We start from the raw sequence: 26,405 nt of genomic DNA on the forward strand, positions 1-26,405 counted from the left end.
AGTGACATCACTCAATTTTGATTTAAACTTTAACATCTTGGAGCAGCGTAAATCCTCCTTCACACAGTTCAGTTTGGAAGAATCTTTATTGGTCACGGTTACAGAGGGCGGCTGAACATGCTCAAAACTCAGCCTGTGATCACTGACAGAAGGTCAAGGGGTCTAGCTCAGATTTCAGCTCTGAATGGACACATGGGTTTTTTTATACGATGACATTATAAGCATGTGGAAAGAGTTTGTTGTCAGTATTTCTGAGTGGCGTTGAGCAGCGACTCTCGCTCCATCAGCAGCTCTGCATATCTCTGCTGAAGCTCTCGTTCTCGCTCCATCTGCCGCTCCACATCCTCCCGCAGACTCTGAAACACAAACCAGCTTTAGACCTGCATCTTATGATAATTTCACACAGTAAGATTTGATCTTAAACCACCGATTACTTTTACTTTAGATGATGATCTCAGAGCTGTCACAGGTTATGCAACCAAATATCCTGACTCATGTACTTTGAAATAAGAAGTTCCAGTAATTTCTAAGACAGTAAACATACCTCGTGCCTCCTGGGAATCGCCATATCTTCTTGGTGCTTCAGCTGAGTGAATGTCTGGAGCTCCATAGCTGCTTGCTCCACCTAGTGCCCAGTGAGTACAGTGAAGATAGTCAGTGGCATTGTGGGATTTGGATGGTTTTCAAGTCAAAAAGGAGTTAAATAGTAATGTGTGTGTGTGTGTGTTAGGGTGCCAATGAAATATACAGCAAAAATAAAAAATGTAGCTAGACAATGTCTCACCCCCTACTTTTTTTTCCTTTTGGTATTGGAAATGCATGTGTAAAATATTTTTTGAATCAACTGATATTTAGAGGTTGATCAAAGTTGATGCATTTTTCAGTACTTAGTATCAGCGATTGTGAGTGAAACATTCATGTCTTGAGAGCCAGAGTCTGAGAAAACAACTCTGTAGCTGTTTTTGACAAATGTAAAGCCTCCAGAACAGGCTGTTGATTTATGATAACTAGTGTCCGTGCTATTACAATGAACCACATATTTAAATTATCATTCATCACTCAGTCGGCGCGCTCATGACTTGTCCAGTGACGACATTCTCTGACCAATCAGTGGCTGGCAGCCTGTTGACGTCACATTTTAGTATCGGCTCGGCTCGCTTGGAACCGTTCCTGAGCAGGTACTAAAAAAAGCACTCATGCTTTTCTACTTCACTTTTCTGAAGTAGAAAAGCACTTGCAGATTTGGGCGCTCTTCACCTGCGACTCCCAATGGCGCCACCCCGCGGTCAGTGACATGCGCAGTGGCTCTGGACTACAAATTTCCGCTGTCACAACAGTGGCTGCTGCCGTATTCCAATACCGCGGAAGTGAGCAAAATTGCACAGTTGACGCGGTGAATGATAAAACTGAAGTCGGTAAAGCGGACCTGCTAAAATTGAGGCAGTGAATGAAAACATTCAACATTAAATCGAGTACAGCAAATGATACAACCGAAGTGGGTAAAGTAGAGGTACTAAAATCGAGCCAGTGAATTAAATTAGCCAATGTTATATTTTTAAGACATATTTATAAGATTAATATTTACCATAATGTGATTTTAATGGCATCCAAATTTAACGATTCTAATTTTCAAAGGGGCAATATTAATCAGATGTTTTTTACATCACTCATTTTCATGTTTAGTACTTCACACCTTCCATTTTTATCAGGTCCAGTTTTACCCTTTTGATTTTTTTTTAATCACATTCAATATTTACTGCTTTCACTTTTAACCACAATTGTTTTACTGCTTTCATTTTCACAACATTCAAAGTTTTACTGCTTTCATTTTTACCACAATCTATGTTTTACTGCGTTCATATTTGCCACATTCAATATTTCAATTAATTTTGATCACTTTGACCCTTCATACACTTTTACTTTCCAGATTTACTAAAATATGGCCTCAGATATGAAGGATCATCTTAGCACAAGTAGAAAGGGAATATGGTTAAATGGACCAATGTCTTCCTCCATTACTGGAGCCAAGCTGCCAAGTAATCACCAAGTGCTAAGCAGATTTCTCTACTTGCATCGTAATGACAATAAAATAATTCCAGATGGTGCCAAAGACACTAGTAGTGAGCTTCTCACCTTTTGGGAGAAAGCAAGGATCCCTACAAGACGGAGCTACATCTCTAATAAAATAATAGAACTCCTCACCCAGTATCAGAAACTTAGGAAGAACATAACACAAAAGTCAGAGAGCCAGGAGAGGAAAATAAAGGATTTCACAGACAGTCTTGATGATCTTTTTGATGTTGCACATCAAGATGCACTGAAATTAATAAAGATTGAAGAGGGTCGTGAATTCTTAAAAGCTCAACGAGAAAAGGGTCGAAGAGGTACAATGGCCTCAACAGATAGAAAATTGGAACAGAAAGAAAAAACAGCGGACATTTGTTTGTGTGTCTCGACATTGATGATTGCTTCTTGAGAATATCTCCTGAAAAATGGTGTGGTAATGAGGCATTTGACAAAGGAAAAGCCACAATAGACAGCTTGAAAGTTGTAAATGATGCAGCTGAAAGGGGTGTTGCTCTGATTCAGAGTTTCAACAGCATCTTGACCAAACAGGAAGACCAGAAACAGTGGCTACGTTTACATGCTGTTAACATTCGGGTTAAGGTCAATATTCCAGTTTCTGAATTATTAGGAATAACCTGTTTACATGCTTAAGCAGACAGAATTACTCCTGTATACACGGTCACTGGTATCATTTGGAATATCCCCATCTAAACAGTGACGCATGGACAACGTCCACACGGACGGAGAACGTCATGACGCGTCATTTCCATTTTTTTCCTCTTTCTACCGTCAATAAAAGACATTATATTCATGTCGTTCATGATACTAATGAAGTATTCAGTTTCCTCCTCCCTCCAAAAATGTGGTGCTGTGCTGCCGCATCTGGACTTCGCCATACTTGTTTACCTCTGCTTCTGTGGTGTCCGGTGGGCTGCGCGCGCCGCATACAAGTAGTTGCCATACTCAAAAGACCAAGAGTCTTTGCGGATAGGACATGCGCAGAACACAAAATAATGTTCCTTTCTATGGGGATATTCCGATGTGCGTTTATATGACCTGATATTTGGGTTAGAAAAGGAGTAACCCAGCGGTCATATTCGGGTTTTTAAAAACCGGAATATGAGCATATTCTGGTTTTTGCGGGTGTTTACATGGTCGTGCGCAACCAGGTTATTGGTAATATTCCGGTTATGAAAGGGTTATTGGCTGCATGTAAACGTAGTCTCTACCTTCTGCGGGTTGTCGAGAAACATCACAGATGCTTTCCAAATGCAAACAAATCCACTGTGACCCACACCACTTAAGACATTAATTGATAAATATTTCTAATTTTATCCATGTCATTTGATTTTGATATCATTAGTTAATCTTTTAAGGGTTTGTATAGATCAAAGTGACTCTACTCTTAAGATGTCTCATTTTTCACTTTTGTTTTGCTTAATAAGCATGTATACACAAAATGATTAAATATTTGAGCAACCTCTAAATATTGTTCAATTTTGTTGAAATTTTGACTGTTCAACAATTGTCTGAAAAGGAAAAATATAAGGGGTGAGACCTTTAAAATTCCAAGACTTAATTTTCACTGGCACCCTAGTGTGTGTGTGTGTGTGTGTGTGTGTGTGTGGCTAAAGGTGAGCTGTGCACAGTACCTGCTCCCACAGTTCATTGTGTTGCTTTAGGAGACCCAGCGCTCTGGACTGAAATCCACCAAGTAGGATTTTGAGTTTCTTCTCCAGTTTGGCCGCTCGCCGGGCATCTGCTGTCATGTGACTACGATTCACCTAAAAGGAAAAAAAAAAAAAAAAAGATTCTTGAACAGGTGAGTGTTTTAGTTTTTCATGCAGCTGCTGTTGTTAAACACAGCCACTTTCTCACCTCGAGTTTCTTCTCCAGACTCTCAATTCTGTCTTTCTTTGAGGCCAGGTTGGCTCTGGTGTACCGGTTCTGACTCGGCAGATACAAAACCTGCACAAAGAGAAATGTTCATTTACAGTTAAACAAATAAAAACAGGCACAGTTTCACATTTCTGGTAACGGTCCACCGATATATAAAACATCAACTGAAATATAATGAGGGCCATATGATCGTCACGTTAAAACTGATGGATCTGTCGGGTGATTCTGCTCCGTGAGATGTTCTGTATTTATCGGTCATGCTCACCTGTCCGTAGCACTCCTCCCACACCTGGCTGTAGGCCTCCATGCTAAGATCGCCGTGGCCCATTCCCACCTTCACCACATCCATTTCTGCTGCCAGCAGCGCTTTAGCCTGTTTGTCAAAACACGAGTCACCAGGAGATGGCATATCACCCAAAGTACACCCTTACGCTAAATATGGATGAAACTGGTCAAGTGGTTCTTGAGATATTATTCATTCATTATCATCCACATGACTCTGCTAAATTTCACTTTAGTAAGAGTCACGTTATTTACAACTTGGATGTCTTTTGGAGGTTGGATGGCTCAAAGATCATTTTTAAATGCTCCTAAAAATCATAATGTCAGCACCATGGACAGAGACCAAAGTGTTTTCAGTCACTTTAAAGTGAATTTATTTTATTATTATTTTTTAAATTACTGGCTCATGTTGTTTGAACATGAACAGCTGACGGGTTTATCAATTATGACTTTAATCCACGTATTGGGGTTCATCACCTTTTCCATCTCCTCTGTGCTGATTGGTTTGTAAGGGTGCGTTTCCAGGTAGGCTATATGGGAGGCGTTGTTGGACATGGAGGCGGGGCCTTTGGTCTTGCCACGCTGCAGCTGGCTGGCCGCAGTGGCTGATGGGTGGTGCAGGCAGTCATGGTGCAGCATGGTGATTATTTCCTGTTTGACCATCTCCTCGGCCACCTGGAGGTCAGCCAGCGGCTCCATGGAGGCGGGACGGAGGACGGATTCGTTCACCTGCAGAAAGAGAAGACCACGGGAAGATTTCACACCAGGTCAGGGAGCGTGCGGCGACCAAACTACAGAACTGTCCCGGGTCCTGATCGACGGCCACCCAGGCAGATAATCAGTCCAACATCTTAACAGAGGAACCAAATTAGTGAGCAGAGACCCACTGTGGTAACTACACCCATTTAAACAAAACGAGCGCAGTCCCAGCGTGCGTCCGTTACCTCAGTGGGTCGGGGCAGGTCCCTCCGGACAGCGGTGTGTCGTAGTTTCAGCTCCTTCTCTCGTTCTGCGTCCCGCTGAGCCTGAAACAGTCACACTTTGGTTTTACAAGCTTCACTTCACATTCGTAACGGATGGCGAGTCGCAGTGAAAACAGCGACACCATCAAAAACTGATCCAGATTCCAGGTTCGCCTACCTTCTTGCGTGCGTCCACCTCCGACGAGTCCTCTATGAATTCGGTTTCGGTCTCTGTTGGTTCAAGTTCTTTCTCCACGTTTTCAGGAAGGACGATCTCAAAGTCGTTTTTGGGAACAGGAAGTGACATCAGACCCTGCCTCAGCTGCTGCAGGCTTTCCCTTTGCTGTGTGTGGTGGTGGGGGGAGGGGGTGAGTTTGGACCTTTTAAAATACTTTCTTGTGGATGTCATCTAAACACCACTGCAGTGCGCTAAACTCATCCAGATGGTTGTTGAGTTAACGAGTTTTTACTTACCATGTGTTTTGCGTACGCGGGGTCACTCAGCTGCTCCTCAGTGTTAATATTCAGTTTGTCTCTCAGCGGCGTGCGGCCGGGGGTCAGTCCTGGTGTACCACTCACGCGTGGCGTCAATCCCCCTCCTGAATGTGGGGTCATTCCGTCTGACCCTTGACCTGGACCAGGGGTTCTGTTGAAGACCAACAAGCCCACAGATGTTACATTTAAGGTAGTGGAGAGTTTGAATTTGCTAAGACCTTATTTACATTCCGCGACTCGAACAAGAGCAGATACACTACCTGAAGGGCGTGCCAAGCACAGTGTTGGGCGTTTGGATCTGCTGCTGCTGAGGCGTCACGCCGCTAAAGTCGCTCTCGTGCAGCGGCGTGTTCAGACCTCCCTTTAGAGGCGTGTCGATGTTGGTCAGAGCCATTAGGTTTTGGGCTTCCTGAAAAGAAAACCGGACAAAAACTCTAAACGCTGTCGATGGTGGTGGGGGAAAAAAAAAAAAAAAAGTGATTCATCAATTATCACTGTCGGGGGTGGTTACTGATGTCATGTGATCCAGATATGACTGGAAGTCGTACCTGCAGGATCCTGTCCTGAGCAGCGGGTGTGCGGGGGGTACGTAGCCCCGTTGCCATGGTGTTGGTGATGCTGTACTCTGACAGAAGGGTGGAAGAGGCGGAGTTAGTGCTTTCACTTTCCTCTGCAGCTTGACGAGCGACCTCGCTGGCCACACCCAGTTTGACGACATCTTCCAGCTCAGCGTCACTGATCTGTGAACAAAGTCAAGCATAAACACAAAGAGACGTGAAGCTGAAAGCAAACGAGAGCACGTGTCCAGGCTGAGTGTTAGAATATAGTTATACAGCTTCCTGATGAAGTGGTGTAGAGGATTCTCTTAAAAAGAAGACCTGAAAGTTCAGCTACAATTTGCCAGAAAGTACATCTGAGATGCAAATAAAATCCTCCTGAAAGCTCTATAACTGGGGGTACAAAATTTGCACTGTGCAATTTCTCCAATCACAGCCACAGAAGTCTGTAACTTCTTCTGGGTTGTCTGGGTGTCTCGGTGGCTTTCCTTTCTCTTCTCCTTCTTGCACAGTCACTCATTTTTGAGAACTGTCTGCTCCATACAGATTTACCATAGAGTGCCATACTGTTTGTATTTCTTCATAACTAAATGCAGACCATTTACCATAACTGATCTAAATAAAGTCCAAGCAGGGATGGTGACCAAGTGGTTAATGCACTTGGTTTCAGTTCAGAAGGCTCCGGGTTCAAATCCCACCCCTGCCACATTTCTCCATGTAATGTGGAGTTGCATCAGGAAGGGCATCCGGCGTAAAACCTGTGCCAATTCAACATGCAGAACCACCTTGGATTTGCTGTGGTGACCCCGAGTGCAAACAAGGGAGCAGCCGAAGGGACTTACTTTTATGTAAATAAAGTCCAAGACACATTCAGTGACCTTGGAAATGTTCATGTATCCATCCCCTGAAGAAAACTGGTAATAAAACTATTTTTACAGGTGTTATACCAAAGTGTTCCATTACTTATGCAACCCATCACCTTGGCTTTTATATTTTTAATTAATTTATATCAAGTTGCAGAGATTTGCTTTCAGTTTATGGAAGATAATTTTAGAAATTTTTATTTTTTGTATTTGAAATAGCATAAACAAATTAAGATGTGCAAAATACCAAGTGTTCAAATACTTTTGGAGGGCACTGTAAATACAAAATCCTTTCTGCAGGACTGTGTGGACATCTATGTTATTTATGATGATGTTAAATGATTAGAAAACAGCCTTTTTTGCAGAAATGGTCTGTTTATCTCAACCACAGTGAAATTCAAAGAAAATCCTTTCTGCCAGGTTGTGAGGACTTGAGTACGTTGTATTTCAACTTGATAGAGAAATGACTTGATTAAAACATCCTGTGTGTGGGTAAAAAAACCCCCCCAAAAAAAAAAAACAAAAAAACAGCCATTGATAAATCACTCATTTCCTTCTCCAAGTTACTACATTTCTGTGAGACACACTCACTGCCATGGTCTCTGTTGTACTATTTTTGTCATTGTCTAGTATGGCCAAAACAGATGGTCACCCCTCAGTCTGGTCTGCCTGAGGTTTCTTCCTACAGTCTATAACACCCAAGGGAGTTTTTCCTTACACTGTTGCCTATGTGCTCGCTCTGGGGGGTGGGGGGGGTTGGTAAGGTCAGACCCTTGTGAAGCACCTTGGGGCGACTTGCGTTGTGATTTGGTGCAGTATAAATAAACTGAACTGACAACCTCACCTGCTTCTCATCTATCATCCATCCAGCAGGTGGTACACACATTCATGGGATGTAACAAGCAAAAATAAAATTACTTTTTGGGTTTAATCAGTGCATCAGTGTTCAACAGATTTGAAAGGAATTGTCATTAATGATATGCATTTATTGTTTGAGTTATTGTGACTGTTTTGTGCAAAAAGACGGTGATGTTTTACTCAGGTGAAGGACAGAGACCCTGGGAGACAGCAGCACAGAACACGTCTCCTACCACACAGTGTTTGGGGGAACAGTTGAGCAGGAAACAGTGTTTAATAAAGGTGTGACACAGGAGACTGAAAGCATTAAACCACAGTAAAACAGTGAAAAGAAAAAAAAAAACACTAGCAGAGTGGAAATCGGTTATATAAAGTGATAAGAACCTTCCAGCTGGATGAAGCTGTTGTGGTCAGATATCAGAACGAGTCCAGAGACCTGACTGGACAACATTACCTGTGGTGCAGGTAAAACCAGCTTAGAACGTTTCTTGGTGAACTCGGCCACTCCGCTGGTCTGAAGGATGGCAGACGGTAGGTTGCTCTCCTTCTTTTTTTTCATCTTCTGTTTATCCTTCTTCCTCTCCCTCTCTTCACGCTCACTAATAAAGAAAAAAAAAATACAAATGAGGTTCAAGATACCATCAATTGAGAAGGGGAAAATCCATCTGATTTGTCATTAAATTTAAAGTGAACTAATTTTCCATATGAAAAAGAAGCATCAACAAACATGAGATTATAATTACTTTTTTTAAGGAGTGTGTGGAGAAAAAGATTATGTTGTTTTGCCCCTGTCTTAAAGTAACCCTAATGATGTACTTGTTATTATTACACTGATTGCACAACTTTGTTTTTTGTAGCCACTAACGACTGGGAGTGAAGCATGCTGGGATCATTCTGAACTGGGAGTGAAGCATGCTGGGGTCATTCTGAACTGGGAGTGAAGAACTGCTTTTATTATGTCTTTGTAATAGAGAAAATAACTTTCAGATGCCTGTTGATTAAAGAAATTATGTGCGCCAGGGAGGTTGAGTTGGCCACTCACCCTCCCTTCGCGGACACACTAGAAAAGAGGGAGTAGAACCATGCTTCAACAGAGTCTGCTGCGGGTTAACGTACGAACGCCCAGCCGGTTGACAGGCGCACTCTGCTGAAGGTGTTGGCTCTCCACCTTAAAGGTGTCACGGTAAGAGAGAAAAATGCGCTGCAACCACTTGTGTTTGATGTAACTGCTTTTGTGGGGAATAAATATACGCCTTTTTATTCTAGCAAAATGCAGTCTGTGTGATCATTTCTGTGTGCCGATCTGACCGAACCTTGTGTTTCAAAACAAGGAGTGCTAATTGAATAGCTGACTTGCCATTGCTGCTTTTGTTGTCTCACAGATAAAACAAGTGTGCTGAGTAGTACGAGTTACATTGTCTTTTTATTACAGAGTGTGGTCTTTCAGTTTGAGAGCATGATTCCTTAACTTTACTTGTTCTTGAAGACAATTTCTCTCATTCACAGGTTGAATCACACTACCTCATTCAGTATATAGGACGACCTTGTCGTGCCATAGCCATCTTCTGGCTACAGATGATAAAGTTTTTTGTTTTCCCCATATACAAGTTGCTTTGGAATGTTAGTCGCAAGACCTCACAAGTAAAAAAAAACAACACAAAACAGAAAACCCAAGTGACTTACAGTCTGTAAAGTATGGTAAGACAGAACTGTGTCACTTCCTTTCAACCAAACTGATTATAGATTATACATTTATTTGTAACTTCTTAAACCCTTGTTAATAATATATGCTTTCAAATTTCAATTCTGATGATAAAATACTTGCAGTATTTCTGCTGTGTTACTGCTTATGCTGCGTTTTAATATTGTTTTAAAGTGTTACTGAATACTGGTTTATACACTCAACAAAAATATAAACGCAACACTTTTGGTTTTTCTCCCATTTTGTATGAGATGAACTCAAAGATCTAAAACTTTTTCCACATACACAATATCACCATTTCCCTCATATATTGTTCACAAACCAGTCTAAATCTGTGATAGTGAGCACTTCTCCTTTGCTGAGATAATCCATCCCACCTCACAGGTGTGCCATATCAAGATGCTGATTAGACACCATGATTAGTGCACAGGTGTACCTTAGACTGTCCACAATAAAAGGCCACTCTGAAAGGTGCAGTTTTATCACACAGCACAATGCCACAGATGTCGCAAGATTTGAGGGAGCGTGCAATTGGCATGTTGACAGCAGGAATGTCAACCAGAGCTGTTGCTCGTGTATTGAATGTTCATTTCTCTACCATAAGCCGTCTCCAAAAGCGTTTCAGAGAATTTGGCAGTACATCCAACCAGCCTCACAAACGCAGACCACGTGTAACCACACCAGCCCAGGACCTTCACATCCAGCATGTTCACCTCCAAGATCGTCTGAGACCAGCCACTCGGACAGCTGCTTGAACAATCGGTTTGCATAACCAAAGAATTTCTGCACAAACTGTCAGAAACCGTCTCAGGGAAGCTCATCTGCATGCTCGTCCTCCTCATCGGGGTCTCGACCTGACTCCAGTTCGTCGTCGTAACCGACTTGAGTGGGCAAATGCTCACATTCGCTGGCATTTGGCACGTTGGAGAGGTGTTCTCTTCACGGATGAATCCCGGTTCACACTGTTCAGGGCAGATGGCAGACAGCGTGTGTGGTGTCGTGTGGGTGAGCGGTTTTCTGATGTCAATGTTGTGGATCGAGTGGCCCATGGTGGCGGTGGGGTTATGGTATGGGTAGGCATCTGTTATGGACGAAGAACACAGGTGCATTTTATTGATGGCATTTTTAATGCACAGAGATACTGTGACGAGATCCTGAGGACCATTGTTATGCCATACATCCAAGAACATCACCTCATGTTGCAGCAGGATAATGCACAGCCCCATGTTGCAAGGATCTGTACACAATTCTTGGAAGCTGAAAATGTCCCAGTTCTTGCATGGCCGGCATACTCACCGGACATGTCACCCATTGAGCATATTTGGGATGCTCTGGACCGGCGTATATGACAGCGTGTACCAGTTCCTGCCAATATCCAGCAACTTCGCACAGCCATTGAAGAGGAGTGGACCAACATTCCACAGGCCACAATTGACAACCTGATCAACTCTATGCGAAGGAGATGTGTTGCACTGCATGAGGCAAATGGTGGTCACACCAGATACTGACTGGTATCCCCCCCCCAATAAAACAAAACTGCACCTTTCAGAGTGGCCTTTTATTGTGGGCAGTCTAAGGCACACCTGTGCACTAATCATGGTGTCTAATCAGCATCTTGATATGGCACACCTGTGAGGTGGGATGGATTATCTCAGCAAAGGAGAAGTGCTCACTATCACATATTTAGACTGGTTTGTGAACAATATTTGAGGGAAATGGTGATATTGTGTATGTGGAAAAAGTTTTAGATCTTTGAGTTCATCTCATACAAAATGGAAGCAAAACCAAAAGTGTTGCGTTTATATTTTTGTTGAGTGTATGTGGGCTTGTGCAGACTTTCCGTGGGATGTTTCATTGTGCGTAGCAGGGCGTTTTGTGACTGACTTGCGTAATTCTCCATCCAGATGCTGTTGTCTGAGTCGTTTGAAGTGTGGCTCAAGAGCATCGTACTGCTCCATGCTGGTGTCATAGAAACCCTGAAAGGAAACAAATTGTTACGCATCAAATTATCCAAAGAACACAACCTTAACAAAACGAAAAGCACACTGTTAAAACTGGGTCACTGAACAATTCTGAAGTGCCTGTCAGTAGTTGTTTAATCAGTTACCGGTGCAGGTTTCTTCTCAAAGGGGATTTCGGCATTGTAATCCACTCCCCTCTTCTTCTTTCTCTTCTTCTGAACGTCAATACCTGCTGCTCTCAGCTCCCTGCGCTTCTGTAGAGCGGCCAAACGTCTGCAGCACAGTGTGAATAAAACAGTGCGTTATGTTTTAGAATGTTAACTTAGCAATCAACATCTCAGCAAGAAACTACTTAGAAACAGACACGAAAATCATTTCAACTCCTGAGCTTAGTAAGAGTACATACATACATCCTCAACTGCTTATCTGGGATCGGGTCACAGGGCTCAAAAAGAATTTGTCTATTAAAAAAGTTTGACCAGACTGTACAGAAAATAAGCACTAAACCACATGAGGACAGCCAAAACAAAAACTGTAGAGTGGCTAAAATCAAAAGTGTGACACCTGGTTTGTACAACACTGACTGTGAAACATGCAGTTTGTGTGCCCACGTGGTTTTCTTTGGCTTGGACTTATTCAAAGCTTCAAATAAAAAGTTAATCAGGATACATGCAGTTTGTAAGGAAAAAAGCACAGACAGAAAAAGAATGATGCACAGAAAAAATAGCTGAGTCAAATAACTGTGTTCACAGCATTATATGGCAAAACAGTTGTCTAACGGGAGGGGTCAAAGGCCTTGAGCCTGGACAGCAAGACACTTTTCGCTCAGTTAAACAATGTAATTTCTAGGTTGATACATTTTGCAAAGTAAACAGTTCATGTAATTGTACGTACAGCTGGAAGATTTAGAGCAGTAAGCCGAGGTCAGCTCGAGACAAACAGCAGTGTGATACACAATGTTGTACCAGCTCGTCAAGCAGCCTTTAAGACAGCAGTCAGATGTAGTGAATGCAGTGATGAAAGTGGGCCATGGAAAAAAACCTGGGCCAAAGGGCTGAAGCCCCTGGCAGGGGGTTTTCCCACAGAAAAAATATGAGATCTCAGATGCATTTTGGTGCATTTTCAGGTCTGTTTACCCACCAAAAGTAATAATAAAAAAAAAAAAAAATCAAAAAAATTACTTTTGTTGGGTCAGGTCAATTTTTCATGCACCTTGTACTGTGCTACCACCCTTCAATCCAAAAAACAGTGTGGTTCAGAAAACTACACTGTAAAAGAAATGACAATTTAAAAACTCAAAAATTATCATTTTCAGTATCAATTCAAATGGAACAATAGGAGTGTTTATCGCACATTAAAGCATCAACTTGTTCAACCTTTACTCACTATTGAGTTTACCTAGTTTTGGCAGGAGCCTTGGCGCTATTGATTATTTTTCAAATTCTTGGTCACCTTAAAATCCTTACAAATGTGTTTTTACTTCACCATTAATTTTTGAATACTGGAGATTAAGTTCAACTTTTCTTATATTAGAAAACTATTTTTAGACAAATAAAATAGCATGAAAAGTAATGTGTACATGTAGTAACCGTAGATTCATTCATTCAGCAAATGTATGTTTCTCATGTGGCACAAGAAATATATTTCTTAAAATATAAAGAAACATGAAACAGCACTGTGCTATTTTCTTTGATTGTTTGATAGTTAAACTTAAAATAAAAAAAAATCTAAGTTGTTTAAGGTTGAGACCTTTCTTGTAGCTACAGCAGTAACAATAAAAACTGTGCAGCTTTATTTGGTAAAAATAAAAATGTCAAACACTCAACAGTGATTGATTCTGCAGAGAAAAGCTAATTTAGCTGATAAACTTCAGCAGAGCACTAACGTCACGTATTTTCACTCACTCACTCAGTATTTTCACTCACTCACTCATCTCAGACAAATTTTTGTTTGTTGCTCAAACTCAATCTTGTGGTTTTGACTTGCAGACAGTTAAACTCTCGTCTGAATGCTAACGGCATTAGCATTTTTAGCAGCTGAAGGCTTCACCTGTTAGCTCTTCTTAATGTATGATTACTGGAGGAAAAACGTAGCTCATAACTTTTAATGACCACAACAAAGTAAACAGTTAGGAAAATAACAGCGTAGTCCACAAAAATATGACTTTATAAACTCTTAAAGCCCAAAACAAATGAACCCATCTTCTTCTTTGGAAATTATTGGTGGCTTGCAAACCAACATGATGCATTACCGCCAGAAACTGTTTGGGCGTGGAACTGAAATGAACTGAATGAATGGACTCTGACGTATGTTGTCAAAAATAACCCAAAAACTCACTACTATGCGGACTGTGTCGATATTTTGCAACGCGCCAGGGTTCAGCAGCGGATCAAGGTTATGGGCATGGACATCTCTGTATTTCCGGATCTGACGTCACGGACGGCTCGGGCCTGGGCCGCCTTCAACAGTGTTCGACGTCAGCTTAGGGAGATTCCGAACATTCCTTTTGGTATGGTATATCCAGCGCGCCTGAGGATCACAAGCGAGGGCCGCACGAAGGAATTCACTTCTCCTGCTGAGGCTGCAGTGTTTGTTGGAACTTTAAAAAAGTGAGGTAGATTTTTGGTCTTTGTTGTCCTGTGCATAAAGGTATGCATCTTTACGTTTTTGTCATTATTCCAGGGGCTCTCCCTTTTTTTTTTTTTTTTTTTTTTTTACTAATGTTCATGTGTGTGACAATCTGAAGTCCTTTTAATCTGTAAATTGTTGATATACATTGTTGCACTTTGTAGTGCTTTGGAGGCCCCTAGTTGTCATTGTCACTTTCGGATTTCCTTTTATAATTTTGTTATAATTGTTTGTTTATAATAACTGTTTGCCTGATTATAATATTGATACTATTTTGTTTTCGTATCTAACACAATGTCACATAGTGGTGTTAATAATGGTAGGATATTTTATACCCTGCTGCTTTTAGTTTGTTTTTCTATTTATGCTGTTTGGCGGGAGCTTATGTTGCGTTAGAGCTGTAGTTGTAGGTTAGACGTTCACTTTTCAGTCCATAGCCCTGAGTTTCTCTTTTTGGGTTTTGACTCCATTTGGAGTTGGCACTGGGTGCCCCTTCAGTTTGGGTTGGGGTAGTGGTAAGTGCTACGGGGGTTTGTTGTTCGTTGGGTGGTTATGTGTGTGAGGGTGGGTGTTGTGATGTGTGTGTGTGTGTGGGGGGGGGGGGGGTAGTTCCTCTCTCTCCCTTTCTCTTTTCTTTCTTCCCCCTTTCTTCTACTTCCGACTGTGTCTGGGCAAATGGTCAAGTGGGTGCCCCAGTTTGGACAACAAATTTATGACACTTGATTTTGCATGGCCAACTCCTCTGCCTCATCTGTGAGATTTATTAGTTGGAATATTAAGGGTCTGGGGGGCTCCTTTAAGAGATCCCGAGTCTTCTCCCATTTGAAACGTCTCAAACTTGATATTGTTTTTTTTGCAGGAGACCCACATGAGGACTATGGATCAGGTTAGACTGAAGTGCCCCTGGATCTCTGATGTGTTCCACTCGAGTTTTAACTCTAAAGCCAGAGGGGTTGCTATTTTGGTTAGTAAATCACTTCAATTTACAGTATATAAGGTCTCTTCTGATAGTGATGGCAAGTTCCTGATTGTTTCTGGTACCTTGTTTCATGTTCCTGTCCTACTGGTTAATGTATATGTGCCGAATTTTGATAACCCTCACTTTATGAATAAGTTGTTTGAAAGCCTCCCATCCCTGAACACTCATTTTTTAATTCTTGCTGGGGACATGAATTGTGTAATTGATCCTGGACTTGACCGTTCTAGATCAGGCTCTACTCAGTCTCTCATGTCCAAAGCCCTTTGCAATTTCTTGTCTAACAATAGTTATGTTGAGAGGTTTTACAACCCAAATGCTAGGCAATATTCTTTTTACTCTCGAGTACATCAGTCATTTTCCCACATCGATTATTTTTTTATTGATACTAAATTGATTTCCAAGGTGACAAGTGTTTTGTATCATCCTATTGTTGTTTCAGATCATGCACCGGTGTCTTTGGACATTCTGCTTTTGCCTGGACCTCGCTATCCGACCCAATGGAGGTTTAATTCAGCACTTTTATCAGATGTAAAATTTCAGACTTTTATTACAGCTTCGATAGATGATTTCATTGCCCTCAATCAGCCTGATACTGACCCAATTTCCAGCTCACTGCTTTGGGAGTCCTTGAAAGCTTATCTACGCGGTCAGATCATCTCTTATTCTGCTCATTTAAAAAAGGCTAGAATGTCTAAAATTGAGAAACTCACCACTGACCTGGCTGAAATAGATCGCCAGCTTGTGGTGGCCCCATCTGACGATCTTGCCAAAAACAGAGTATCCTTGCAGACTGAGTTTGATCTCCTTACAACTGGTGATGAGGAACGCCTTCTATTACATTCCCGATCCAGATACTATGAGCATGGTGACAAAGCAGGCAGACTGCTCGCACATCAGCTGCGTCGGCAAGCTTCTTCACGCCTGATCCCTCATGTCAAAGATGACTTTGGTGTTTTGCAGGACCAACCATTAGCCATTAATTCAGTTTTCTCATCATTTTATTCCTCTTTGTACAGATCAGAACTATCACCAGGCATGTCTCATGTCTCTTGAATAATCTTGAATTTCCGGTCTCCCGGGGGACTGTGTTGGATGAATTGGATCTTCCACTAACTAGTAAAGAACTTAGTCTAGCCCTACAAAATATGCAAAACAACAAGGCGCCGGGCCCGGACGGATTTACAGTGGAATTCTATAGGGCCTTTCACACCAAACTCATTCCATTGCTGCACTCAGTCTACGTTGAATCTTTGGCGAATGGGTCTCTTCCCCCTACTCTGAGGCAAGCCTCCATCAGTGTGCTCCTAAAGAAGGACAAGGATCCAGACCTCTGTACTTCGTACAGGCCCCTCTCACTAATGAACGTGGATACTAAGATTCTAGCAAAAGCTCTTGGTCTTCGTTTAGAGAAGGTACTTCCATCTATTATTTCTGAGGAGCAGACCGGATTTATTAAGGGACGCCAGCTTTTTTATAACATCCGCGCGCTTTTTAATATCATTTATACTGACAGAAACACTACTACACCTGAAGTTGTAATATCGGTTGACGCAGAGAAGGCATTTGATAGGATTGAATGGGATTATTTGTTTGCAGTTCTCGGCAAATTTGGATTTGGTAATGGGTTTATATCATGGATACGCCTTCTTTACACTTCACCATGTGCCAGCATCTCCACCAATGGTGTTCACTCCAACTATTTTCCTCTGAATAGGGGCTGTAGACAAGGTTGCCCTTTGTCCCGGCTTCTGTTTGCACTCGCAATCGAGCCTCTGTCCATCTACTTAAGGATCTCTAGTGCTTTTAATGGTATTACTCACCTGCGCACTGAATTTAAACTGTCACTATATGCTGACGACCTGCTATTGTATGTGGCGGACCTGGTTTGCGCCGTCCCGGCTATTCTCTCGTTCTTTCAGTGGTTTGGGTCTTTTTCCGGGTACAAGGTTAATGTCGCCAAGAGTGAATGCTTCCCGGTCAATGATCTAGCGCTACAGCTTTCACAGTCTGATATTCCTTTTAAGCTGAGCTCTGCTGGGTTCAAATATTTGGGGGTGGTGGTAACTAGAAACTGGAAATCTCTTCAATCTGCTAATTTCTCCCCTCTGTTGTCTGAACTTAAAGCAGATTTTCAGAGAAGGGGCTCCCTTCCTCTCACTCTGATTGGGAGGATTAATATTATTAAGATGACCGTCTTGCCTAAGTTTTTGTTTCTGTTTCAGTGTCTGCCATTATTCTTACCCAAGGTATTTTTTAAAACTGTTAATCAGGCTATTTCGGATTTTTTATGGAAAGGTAAAGTCACCAGGATTCGTCGGACCGTACTTGAGAGATGTAAATTTGATGGGGGTCTCTCCTTACCTAATTTCCAATTTTACTATTGGGCAGCTAATATTTGCAAAATTGTATTTTGGTCGAACTCAATGATGGTCCCCTGGTGTCGTTTAGAAGCACAATCATGTCCTCGGTCCTCGCTGCCCGCACTTCTGACCAGCCCGCTACCCATCAACCCCTCTGGCTTTACTCCCTATATCTGTGACCTCATCCAGCCTTATGCCCCTGCCAGGGCTTTGAGGTCTGTGGACCAAAATCTGTTGATGGTTCCTCGCACCCATTTTGCAACCAGAGGAGAGCGATCCTTCCAGGCTGTTGCTCCCAGGCTTTGGAATGGTCTCCCGCTCTCTCTGTGCTCACTGGACTCTGTCGATACTTTTAAAAGCCAACTTAAGACTTTCTTTTTTACTCAAGCGTTTGCTTAGCTTTTAGGCTACTCTGTGATCCTATGTTATGTTTTATGTTTTTATGTCTCGGCCATTGTCTGATGTTTTGTGTGGTGTACTCTGCTTTTATGTTGTGAAGCACCTTGTGGCTCTTGTCTGTGAAAGGTGCTATATAAATAAAATTTACTTACTTACTTACTTACTACTAACCCGGTGGTTTGCTTTACCCTCAAAATATGGTCCCAGTTCAGAAAGCAGTTTAAATTAGAATTACCCTTATCTTTAGCTCCATTACTGAAAAATCACCTGTTCAAGCCTGCGTTTACTGATGCTACTTTTACCCAGTGGTACGACAAGGGCATTAAGTGTTTTAAGGATCTTTACAAAGATGGTGTTTTTTGTACTTTCACATTCCTTGCTGTGGAATATTCCATTCCATCCTCACACTTATTTAGATATTTCCAAATAAGGAACTGTGCTAAATCTCTGTTTCCCTCATTCCCTCTTTTTCCTCCCATGCAGATTTGTGACGACTTTCTCGATTTGAAGCCCTCCCAGAAATCCCTCATTTCCAAGATTTATAATACTATTTTATCTTATGAGGCACCCACTACCGTGAGTACTAATGAGGCTTGGAAGCATGAGCTGGGATTGACCTTTGATGTAGCTTGGTGGGATTCAGTACTGGATAGAATTCATAAGGCTTCCATATGCCCGGCTGACCCTTATTCAGTACAAAATTCTCTTTAGATGCCATTACTCCAAGGCCAGGTTGTGGAGGATATTCCCAGACGTGGCGGATACATGTGACAGGTGTGGCGGCTCGCCGTGTCACCCGACACACGTTTTTCTCTTGCCCGTCTCTGACACGTTTCTGGCAAACCTATTTTGATACACTTTCAAGGGTTTTCTCTAAATCCGTCGGGGTTTCTCCACATCTGGCAATTTTTGGTCTTCCTGATAACTATCGTCAATACTCAGCTGACCAATTGGAGGTTTTGGCTTTTACATCATTAATAGCCAGACGCCATCTGTTGCTACATTGGAAAGCCACTCAGTCCCCTTCTCCCACACTGTGGATTAATGACGTTATGTCTTCCCTGAAAGTGGAGAAAATCCACTATTCCAGACATGGTTGCCCGAACAAATTCATTATGAAATGGCAATGCTTTTTGGATTTCTTTTCTGACCCATCTTGAGATTTGCCCATCTCCTCTCCTTCTCTTCTCCTCTCTTCTCATTCTCCCTCAACCCCCCCCTTTTTTTTTTCTGTACTTTTTCTGTAGTTATTTTAGGTTTTGTATGTGGGTGGGTTTTGTTATATATGTAAAAAAAAAAAAAACAACATAAAAAACATGTTGAACACAATTTTTGTAACTGGAAGTTGTATTCTGTAATTTCTGTGACGTTTTCTAATAAATATATTAAAAAATAAAATAAAATAAAATAAATAACCCAGAAACGTTCATCACGTGAGTAAAAACACTGATTTCCGGTCATTTCTGGAAAACTTTCATCACTGAGAATTTTTTTTTTTTTTTACGTAATAGGTATGGACAAACAACTCAGTGTTAGGGCTTCCCCCTTCACACATAACATGATTTAAGCTGACTAGCGAACGAAGGAGGAATTGCACGCCATTCGTGAAAAAGCTGAGCAACCTCTAACACGTCGCTACAACTATTTGCGCACACCAGCAGCTGAAAGATAGAGTGCCCTCTGTGACCATGGGTCATCTACAGAGGAACAGACAGTTCATACTTTTACTGTCCGCTCGATAAGAGGGATTCAATAAAATGCAGTGTTTTTTTAATGGTGTGTGGTTGCTTTTTTTAAAAATATGTTTATCTCCTTGTTGATTTCAGGCATTTTACACACCTTTTATAGGACAGCGATGGTAGCGCAGTGGTAAAGTTTCTGTCTGGCAATCACAGTTTTTGTAAATTTCAGGTTTGAATCCCGTGGGTGGCATGTATTTGTTTTTTCTGTAGCAACTGAGCGATGTGGTTCCACATGCTCCAGCTGCTCGCACTGTGTTGCTTTGCTATTTGCCATGACACGTTCTTTATGACCTTGTCACCTTTGTGACAAATCAGCTCTGTAATTTCACCGAAACATAAACACACAACCACTGCTATCCTTCTATTATGTTAAAAAGTCAAACAGCGAGTTTTGTTGTTGGTGTATGAACTCTGCCACACCTGGCTTCTTCCAGCTGCTTCTCTCTGGCCTTCCTTTTGGCCTTCTTGCCCTGTGTGTTTGCTAGTCGAGCTCTTGCCTCCGACAGCATCTCCAACTCATCTGTTTGACAAAAATACAATTTACTTACTTAACGGCCACAAGCATGAAAGAAGACAAATGCAGCATAATTTCAAGCATAATTTCATGCAATGCTGAATTCTCCATGAGGACTCCTTCAGCTAAAAAAAAAAGAAGATACAAATACTTTTGAGTTCACAGAAAGAACATATTAGAAATGTGTGTTTTGTTATGTGGATTAAAGAAATAAAACAGATGGCTGACATGTTTTGTTCACTGTCTCGTACATTCTAAACTGGTTTTATATCGTTTGTGTCTTATTCTCTGTGTGGAAATTCCAATTTTATATTGTGGCACTAAAAAGATGAAATATACTCTCTATACTCTAAATGTTAGTATTATGAATATTAGGATCACTATTGCATGCGTTTAAGTACCTTCATCCATGTCCACAGGGTCTGGTCTGGCAGGTTTAGTTTCAGGATTAGGGTCAATCTCTCCAGGTTTTAACTTCCTGGGGTCGTCTCCCACTTCTTCTTCATTATCTCTTTGTGCTGCCTTGTCTCTGAACAGACAACCAATTTTACTCAAGCAAAAACAAAAGAAACGCACCACAAAGCAAACACAGATGAAATGTTATACAAAAACAGAGCACTTCCTGGTTAAGAATCCACCCGTGGATTTGTGAGTGTGTTTGCACGTTTCCTGGACACTTGCAATGCAATTATGCTTAAATGCACATAAAAATAATGATTAAGCTATTTTTGGGCTGATTCTGTAAAAAGAATGGTTTTAATTGGCTGTAATAAAGTTTAGAGAAGCCACTTCATTACTGTAGTGTTGTTGTTTAATAAAGAGTTAGCTAAATTGCGGGCAACATCAAGTCACTTCCAAGGCTTTTGGCTTGCGATCACTTAAAATGAGGCCGTTTGTAATCAGTCTGGAATTATCTTAATACTTTTTTGGTGTGCTTGACATATACGTAACTTGACGTGCAACCCCAAAGGAGATGTTTGCAGATCCACCAAGTTCTACAGAACCAGGCTCTGGAGCTGTGAGCTCTAAAACCTTTGGTAAAGGACCACAGTTCCCAGTTTGATTTCCAATGAAATGACTAATGTAAAGCTTATGCAAGTGCGCTGGATCAGGTAAGACCTTACAGCAGGTATTCATAGTGCTCCAGACACTGTGCAGCAGTGCGTCCGATGATGGGCGCGATGGTCCGCCACTGAGTGGGCATCAGCTTTGCCAGATGAAGGAGCTTTTCCTCCTCCTCTCTGGACCACTCTGTTTTTTTGATGCTCGGGTCCAGCCACTCGTACCTGCCGACAGACAGCAATCACAACATTTACACCAGAAAACGTAGATGAGTGAAAACAAACACACAAATGTACTGCTTGTGTCTAAAGGACACTCACCATCGGGCCTTGCACTGTTTGGCCGACTTTCGGTGAAGCAGTGACGCAATACGAGACCACTGGTTTTTACCATATTTCATCACAGCGGCCTTGAGGATCTCATCCTGTGCAGAAAAGCAAATGAGGTCACAAATGCAGCAATTTGATATTTGAGCAACTTTTAACACCATTCAGTTATTTTTAACATCGTTACTTAAGAAAAATGCAGACAAATAGCTTACAGCATGTGATAGCAAAAACAGACAAAATGTACAAATGCAACGCACAACGGTGAAGCCATATGAAACGTTTATGTTAGAAGTACTCACTTTTTTAATCAATTGTAAATAATCAGTCAATTTAGAAATGTCAAAGAACAATTCACTGATTATTTGACTTCATTTGTAAAAACAACAGAGCTACTTTTTAAAATATCTACATTTGCAGGAACTAGATTATCTGTGTATTAAGTAGTAGCTGGGTCCACTGTAATGATGTTTTTATTAGTATTTTTTTGGCCATAATAAAATACTTCAAAAACAACACATTAGTGAATTAATGGGGCAGATGACAAACACTGAGAATAGAGGTGTTTTTTTGGGGGGGAGGATGGCTTGTACAGGACCACTGCTCTCTTGTGCAGCACAGCACAGCTCCAAGAGCTCAGCTCAGATGTATGGAGTGACATTCATGCCAACAATGTCTGAAAGGAAATGCTTTTGACAAAAAACTACAGATTTTGTTTTTTCTATTTACGTCCAGAGATCAAGGATCCACCAAGTAGAATTTATGTCCAGAGTTTAAGGATCCAGTGACCATTTTCATATTTATTTACTTTAAGACTCAATAAAATGTTGACAAAGAAAACCTGTAAAGCCTACTTTTAGTACACAGAAAATGCACAAGAGGTATCGATAAGGAATCGGATCGATAAGCAGAATCGATAATGGCATCGATATCGATAAAATCTTATGAATACTCATCCCTACTGACGATTGATATTTTTAAATGGCTTTGAGAGGGGTTAAGAAGCAGACTTGCCACTTCTGAAATTCTGCGAAGCAGAGAACCAACAAAGCAGTGGGTCGGAGCACTGCTTCGTTGCTTCAAGCAGAGCCGTGCTGCAGGCGCGGTTGATTACAAACCTGCTGCAGGGTCTGTAATCAACGTAAAGAAATGATCATTCTCCCAATAAAACAACGGCTGCTCTGAAGGACCGATAAAGGAATTAAGCAAAAAGGCTATTGATGTCCATGGATTGAAAGATTTCTCAACGATTCTCGAAAAGAACCAGTTCTCGATACCCATCCCTAGTCAAGATCAAGTTTCTTTCATATTTGAAAGCATTATGTCAATCAATCAATCAATTTTTTATATAGCGCCAAATCACAACAAACAGTTGCCCCAAGGCGCTTTATATTGTAAGGCAGGCCATACAATAATTATGTAAAACCCCAACGGTCAAAACGACCCCCTGTGAGCAAGCACTTGGCTACAGTGGGAAGGAAAAACTCCCTTTTAACAGGAAGAAACCTCCAGCAGAACCAGGCTCAGGGAGGGGCAGTCTTCTGCTGGGACTGGTTGGGGCTGAGGGAGAGAACCAGGAAAAAGACATGCTGTGGAGGGGAGCAGAGATCGATCACTAATGATTAAATGCAGAGTGGTGCATACAGAGCAAAAAGAGAAAGAAACAATGTATCATGGGAACACCCCAGCAGTCTACGTCTATAGCAGCATAACTAAGGGATGGTTCAGGGTCACCTGATCCAGCCCTAACTATAAGCTTTAGCAAAAAGGAAAGTTTTAAGCCTAATCTTAAAAGTAGAGAGGGTGTCTGTCTCCCTGATCTGAATTGGGAGCTGGTTCCACAGGAGAGGAGCCTGAAAGCTGAAGGCTCTGCCTCCCATTCTACTCTTACAAACCCTAGGAACTACAAGTAAGCCTGCAGTCTGAGAGCGAAGCGCTCTATTGGGGTGATATGGTACTACGAGGTCCCTAAGATAAGATGGGACCTGATTATTCAAAACCTTATAAGTAAGAAGAAGAATTTTAAATTCTATTCTAGAATTAACAGGAAGCCAATGAAGAGAGGCCAATATGGGTGAGATATGCTCTCTCCTTCTAGTCCCCGTCAGTACTCTAGCTGCAGCATTTTGAATTAACTGAAGGCTTTTTAGGGAACTTTTAGGACAACCTGATAATAATAAATTACAATAGTCCAGCCTAGAGGAAATAAATGCATGAATTAGTTTTTCAGCATCACTCTGAGACAAGACCTTTCTGATTTTAGAGATATTGCGTAAATGCAAAAAAGCAGTCCTACATATTTGTTTAATATGCGCTTTGAATGACATATCCTGATAAAAAATGACTCCAAGATTTCTCACAGTATTACTAGAGCTCAGGGTAATGCCATCCAGAGTAAGGATCTGGTTAGACACCATGTTTCTAAGATTTGTGGGGCCAAGTACAATAACTTCAGTTTTATCTGAGTTTAAAAGCAGGAAATTAGAGGTCATCCATGTCTTTATGTCTGTAAGACAATCCTGCAGTTTAGCTAATTGGTGTGTGTCCTCTGGCTTCATGGATAGATAAAGCTGGGTATCATCTGCGTAACAATGAAACTTTAAGCAATACCGTCTAATAATACTGCCTAAGGGAAGCATGTATAAAGTGAATAAAATTGGTCCTAGCACAGAACCTTGCGGAACTCCATAATTAACTTTAGTCTGTGAAGAAGATTCCCCATTTACATGAACAAATTGTAATCTATTAGACAAATATGATTCAAACCACCGCAGTGCAGTGCCTTTAATACCTATGGCATGCTCTAATCTCTGTAATAAAATTTTATGGTCAACAGTATCAAAAGCAGCACTGAGGTCTAACAGAATAAGCACAGAGATGAGTCCACTGTCCGAGGCCATAAGAAGATCATTTGTAACCTTCACTAATGCTGTTTCTGTACTATGATGAATTCTAAAACCTGACTGAAACTCTTCAAATAGACCATTCCTCTGCAGATGATCAGTTAGCTGTTTTACAACTACCCTTTCAAGAATTTTTGAGAGAAAAGGAAGGTTGGAGATTGGCCTATAATTAGCTAAGATAGCTGGGTCAAGTGATGGCTTTTTAAGTAATGGTTTAATTACTGCCACCTTAAAAGCCTGTGGTACATAGCCAACTAACAAAGATAGATTGATCATATTTAAGATCGAAGCATTAAATAATGGTAGGGCTTCCTTGCGCAGCCTGGTAGGAATGGGGTCTAATAAACATGTTGATGGTTTGGATGAAGTAACATGGGATAAAGGATGGCATTCTTTATTAACTGACAAAGTTTGATCCGGATTACAGATTTTGTGGCCATTTAAATTTAACATTGAAGACCGCATTTAATGTATATTTTATACTATATCTCAATCAAACATGCCCTAATCACTATCATATTTGAAAATGAGGTGCAGACTGACACTATCGCCTGACAAAGTTTGATCCAGATCTGATCCGGATTGTGACTTCTGTGTGAGCATTTCAATTTAATATTGAACAGCCCATTTAGTGTACATTTTGTATTATATCTCAAACAAAATGCCTCAATCACTCTCATTTTTCTGTTATGGATTTACCTACATCACCAAAATTGGATAGAAGTCCCGATTTTATGCCTGTATGTCTGTCTTCCAGATATCATACAGAAACCAAGTGCTAAAAAGCATTGACAAATTGTGCATAGCAGAGATAACCAATGTTATGTGAAAATCATCTGAAAAAGAATTCAGAAACCAAAAAACTTGGGGGAAAAAACAAAACAAAAATGTGACAACACCGCAAAAAAAATTTGATTCAAGCGCATGAACTAATTTGCATCTAATTTATCTTATGAAAAGCCACTTCTAACAGGACTTTGACCTTGAAAAGTTTATCCAATGTAAAAGTTGGTGGACGTTTGTGCTCAAGACGCTCTCTTTTTTTTTTTTTTGTAAACTGGTAGCTACCAGAATAAAAGAAATATGTCATCTGCGTATAACATCACTCTGCACTTTTTATGGAACTTGGCAGGTCTTAACTATAAATGAACAACAGTACTGGCCCTAAAATAGAGCCTTGAGGTATACCATAAACAACACTAAGTAAACAAGATTACCTGTGAAACCTACACATTTTCTGATAACATGAACAAATTCCCAGGTTTACCATCTTCGCACATTAAATATGTTACCTTTTAACTTTTAATATTCTTGAACAAAATTTTATTAAACTCGCAACATGATATATTTAATCCCATTAACACAGCAGCTAGCTTTATGCTAAATAACGCAGGTTAGCATCACGCTAACCCAGTTAGCCATGTAAATACGTACCTCCGTATTGCGCCAAACGCCCCCTTTTATCATAATCCTCGGCATCTTAACGGATGGTTATGCCCCTTCGCTTCAAAATAATAATTACAACAGTACCAAAACAACTTAAACAGTTAAAACACCAAACAGCACTAACTGGGTAAGAAACGAAACGCGCATTACACTGGCGTTATGCGCAGACTCGCGGGCCGAACCGCAATGCACCATGGGTATTGTAGTTATTTACTATGTCCCGACTTCATGCGAGTTATACTGTTTATGTGAGGGTTTGGGTTGTTTTCCCCCTCAGACGTTTACATCTTTTTTTCCTGGTAGCAATGACCTTACATATTTTATAACTGAGAGTTCATATAGAACTTGAGAATAATTACATCCAAATCAGCTGAACTACAAGCCTCCTATCAAATTCAAG

At 41.1% G+C, this 26,405-nt stretch overlaps 1 protein-coding gene across 1 annotated transcript; it reads right to left on the reverse strand.

Moving 5' to 3' along the window:
• Positions 1-67: 67 nt before the first annotated feature.
• On the reverse strand, positions 68-26,180 carry cdc5l (CDC5 cell division cycle 5-like (S. pombe)). Its single transcript, XM_034184469.1, has 19 exons — positions 25,994-26,180; positions 21,651-21,754; positions 21,393-21,554; positions 20,670-20,797; positions 20,175-20,274; positions 11,793-11,919; positions 11,570-11,661; positions 8,438-8,582; positions 6,254-6,445; positions 5,966-6,114; positions 5,685-5,856; positions 5,389-5,553; positions 5,193-5,273; positions 4,726-4,977; positions 4,232-4,339; positions 3,946-4,035; positions 3,720-3,851; positions 545-625; positions 68-356 (listed from the first exon to the last, which is right to left on the reverse strand). Exons 1-19 carry the CDS (start codon positions 26,036-26,038, stop codon positions 243-245), a joined length of 2,439 nt encoding a protein of 812 aa, XP_034040360.1. The 5' UTR covers positions 26,039-26,180; the 3' UTR covers positions 68-242.
• Between the last annotated feature and the right edge of the window lie 225 nt (positions 26,181-26,405).

This window comes from Thalassophryne amazonica, chromosome 13, assembly GCF_902500255.1.
Source record: "Thalassophryne amazonica chromosome 13, fThaAma1.1, whole genome shotgun sequence".
NCBI lineage: Eukaryota > Metazoa > Chordata > Actinopteri > Batrachoidiformes > Batrachoididae > Thalassophryne > Thalassophryne amazonica.

What these genes read in the sequence shown, in the direction of transcription:
- cdc5l (XM_034184469.1), bottom strand. Translation starts at nt 26,038, where the DNA reads ATGCCGAGGATTATGATAAAAGGGGGCGTTTGGCGCAATACGGAG. An exon ending in ACCTGCCCCGACCCACTGAG is followed by an intron (nt 4,978 to 5,192) that starts GTAACGGACGCA and finishes CTCTTTCTGCAG; the next exon opens with GTGAACGAATCCGTCCTCCG. An exon ending in CGATTCCCAGGAGGCACGAG is followed by an intron (nt 357 to 544) that starts GTATGTTTACTG and finishes TTTGTGTTTCAG; the next exon opens with AGTCTGCGGGAGGATGTGGA.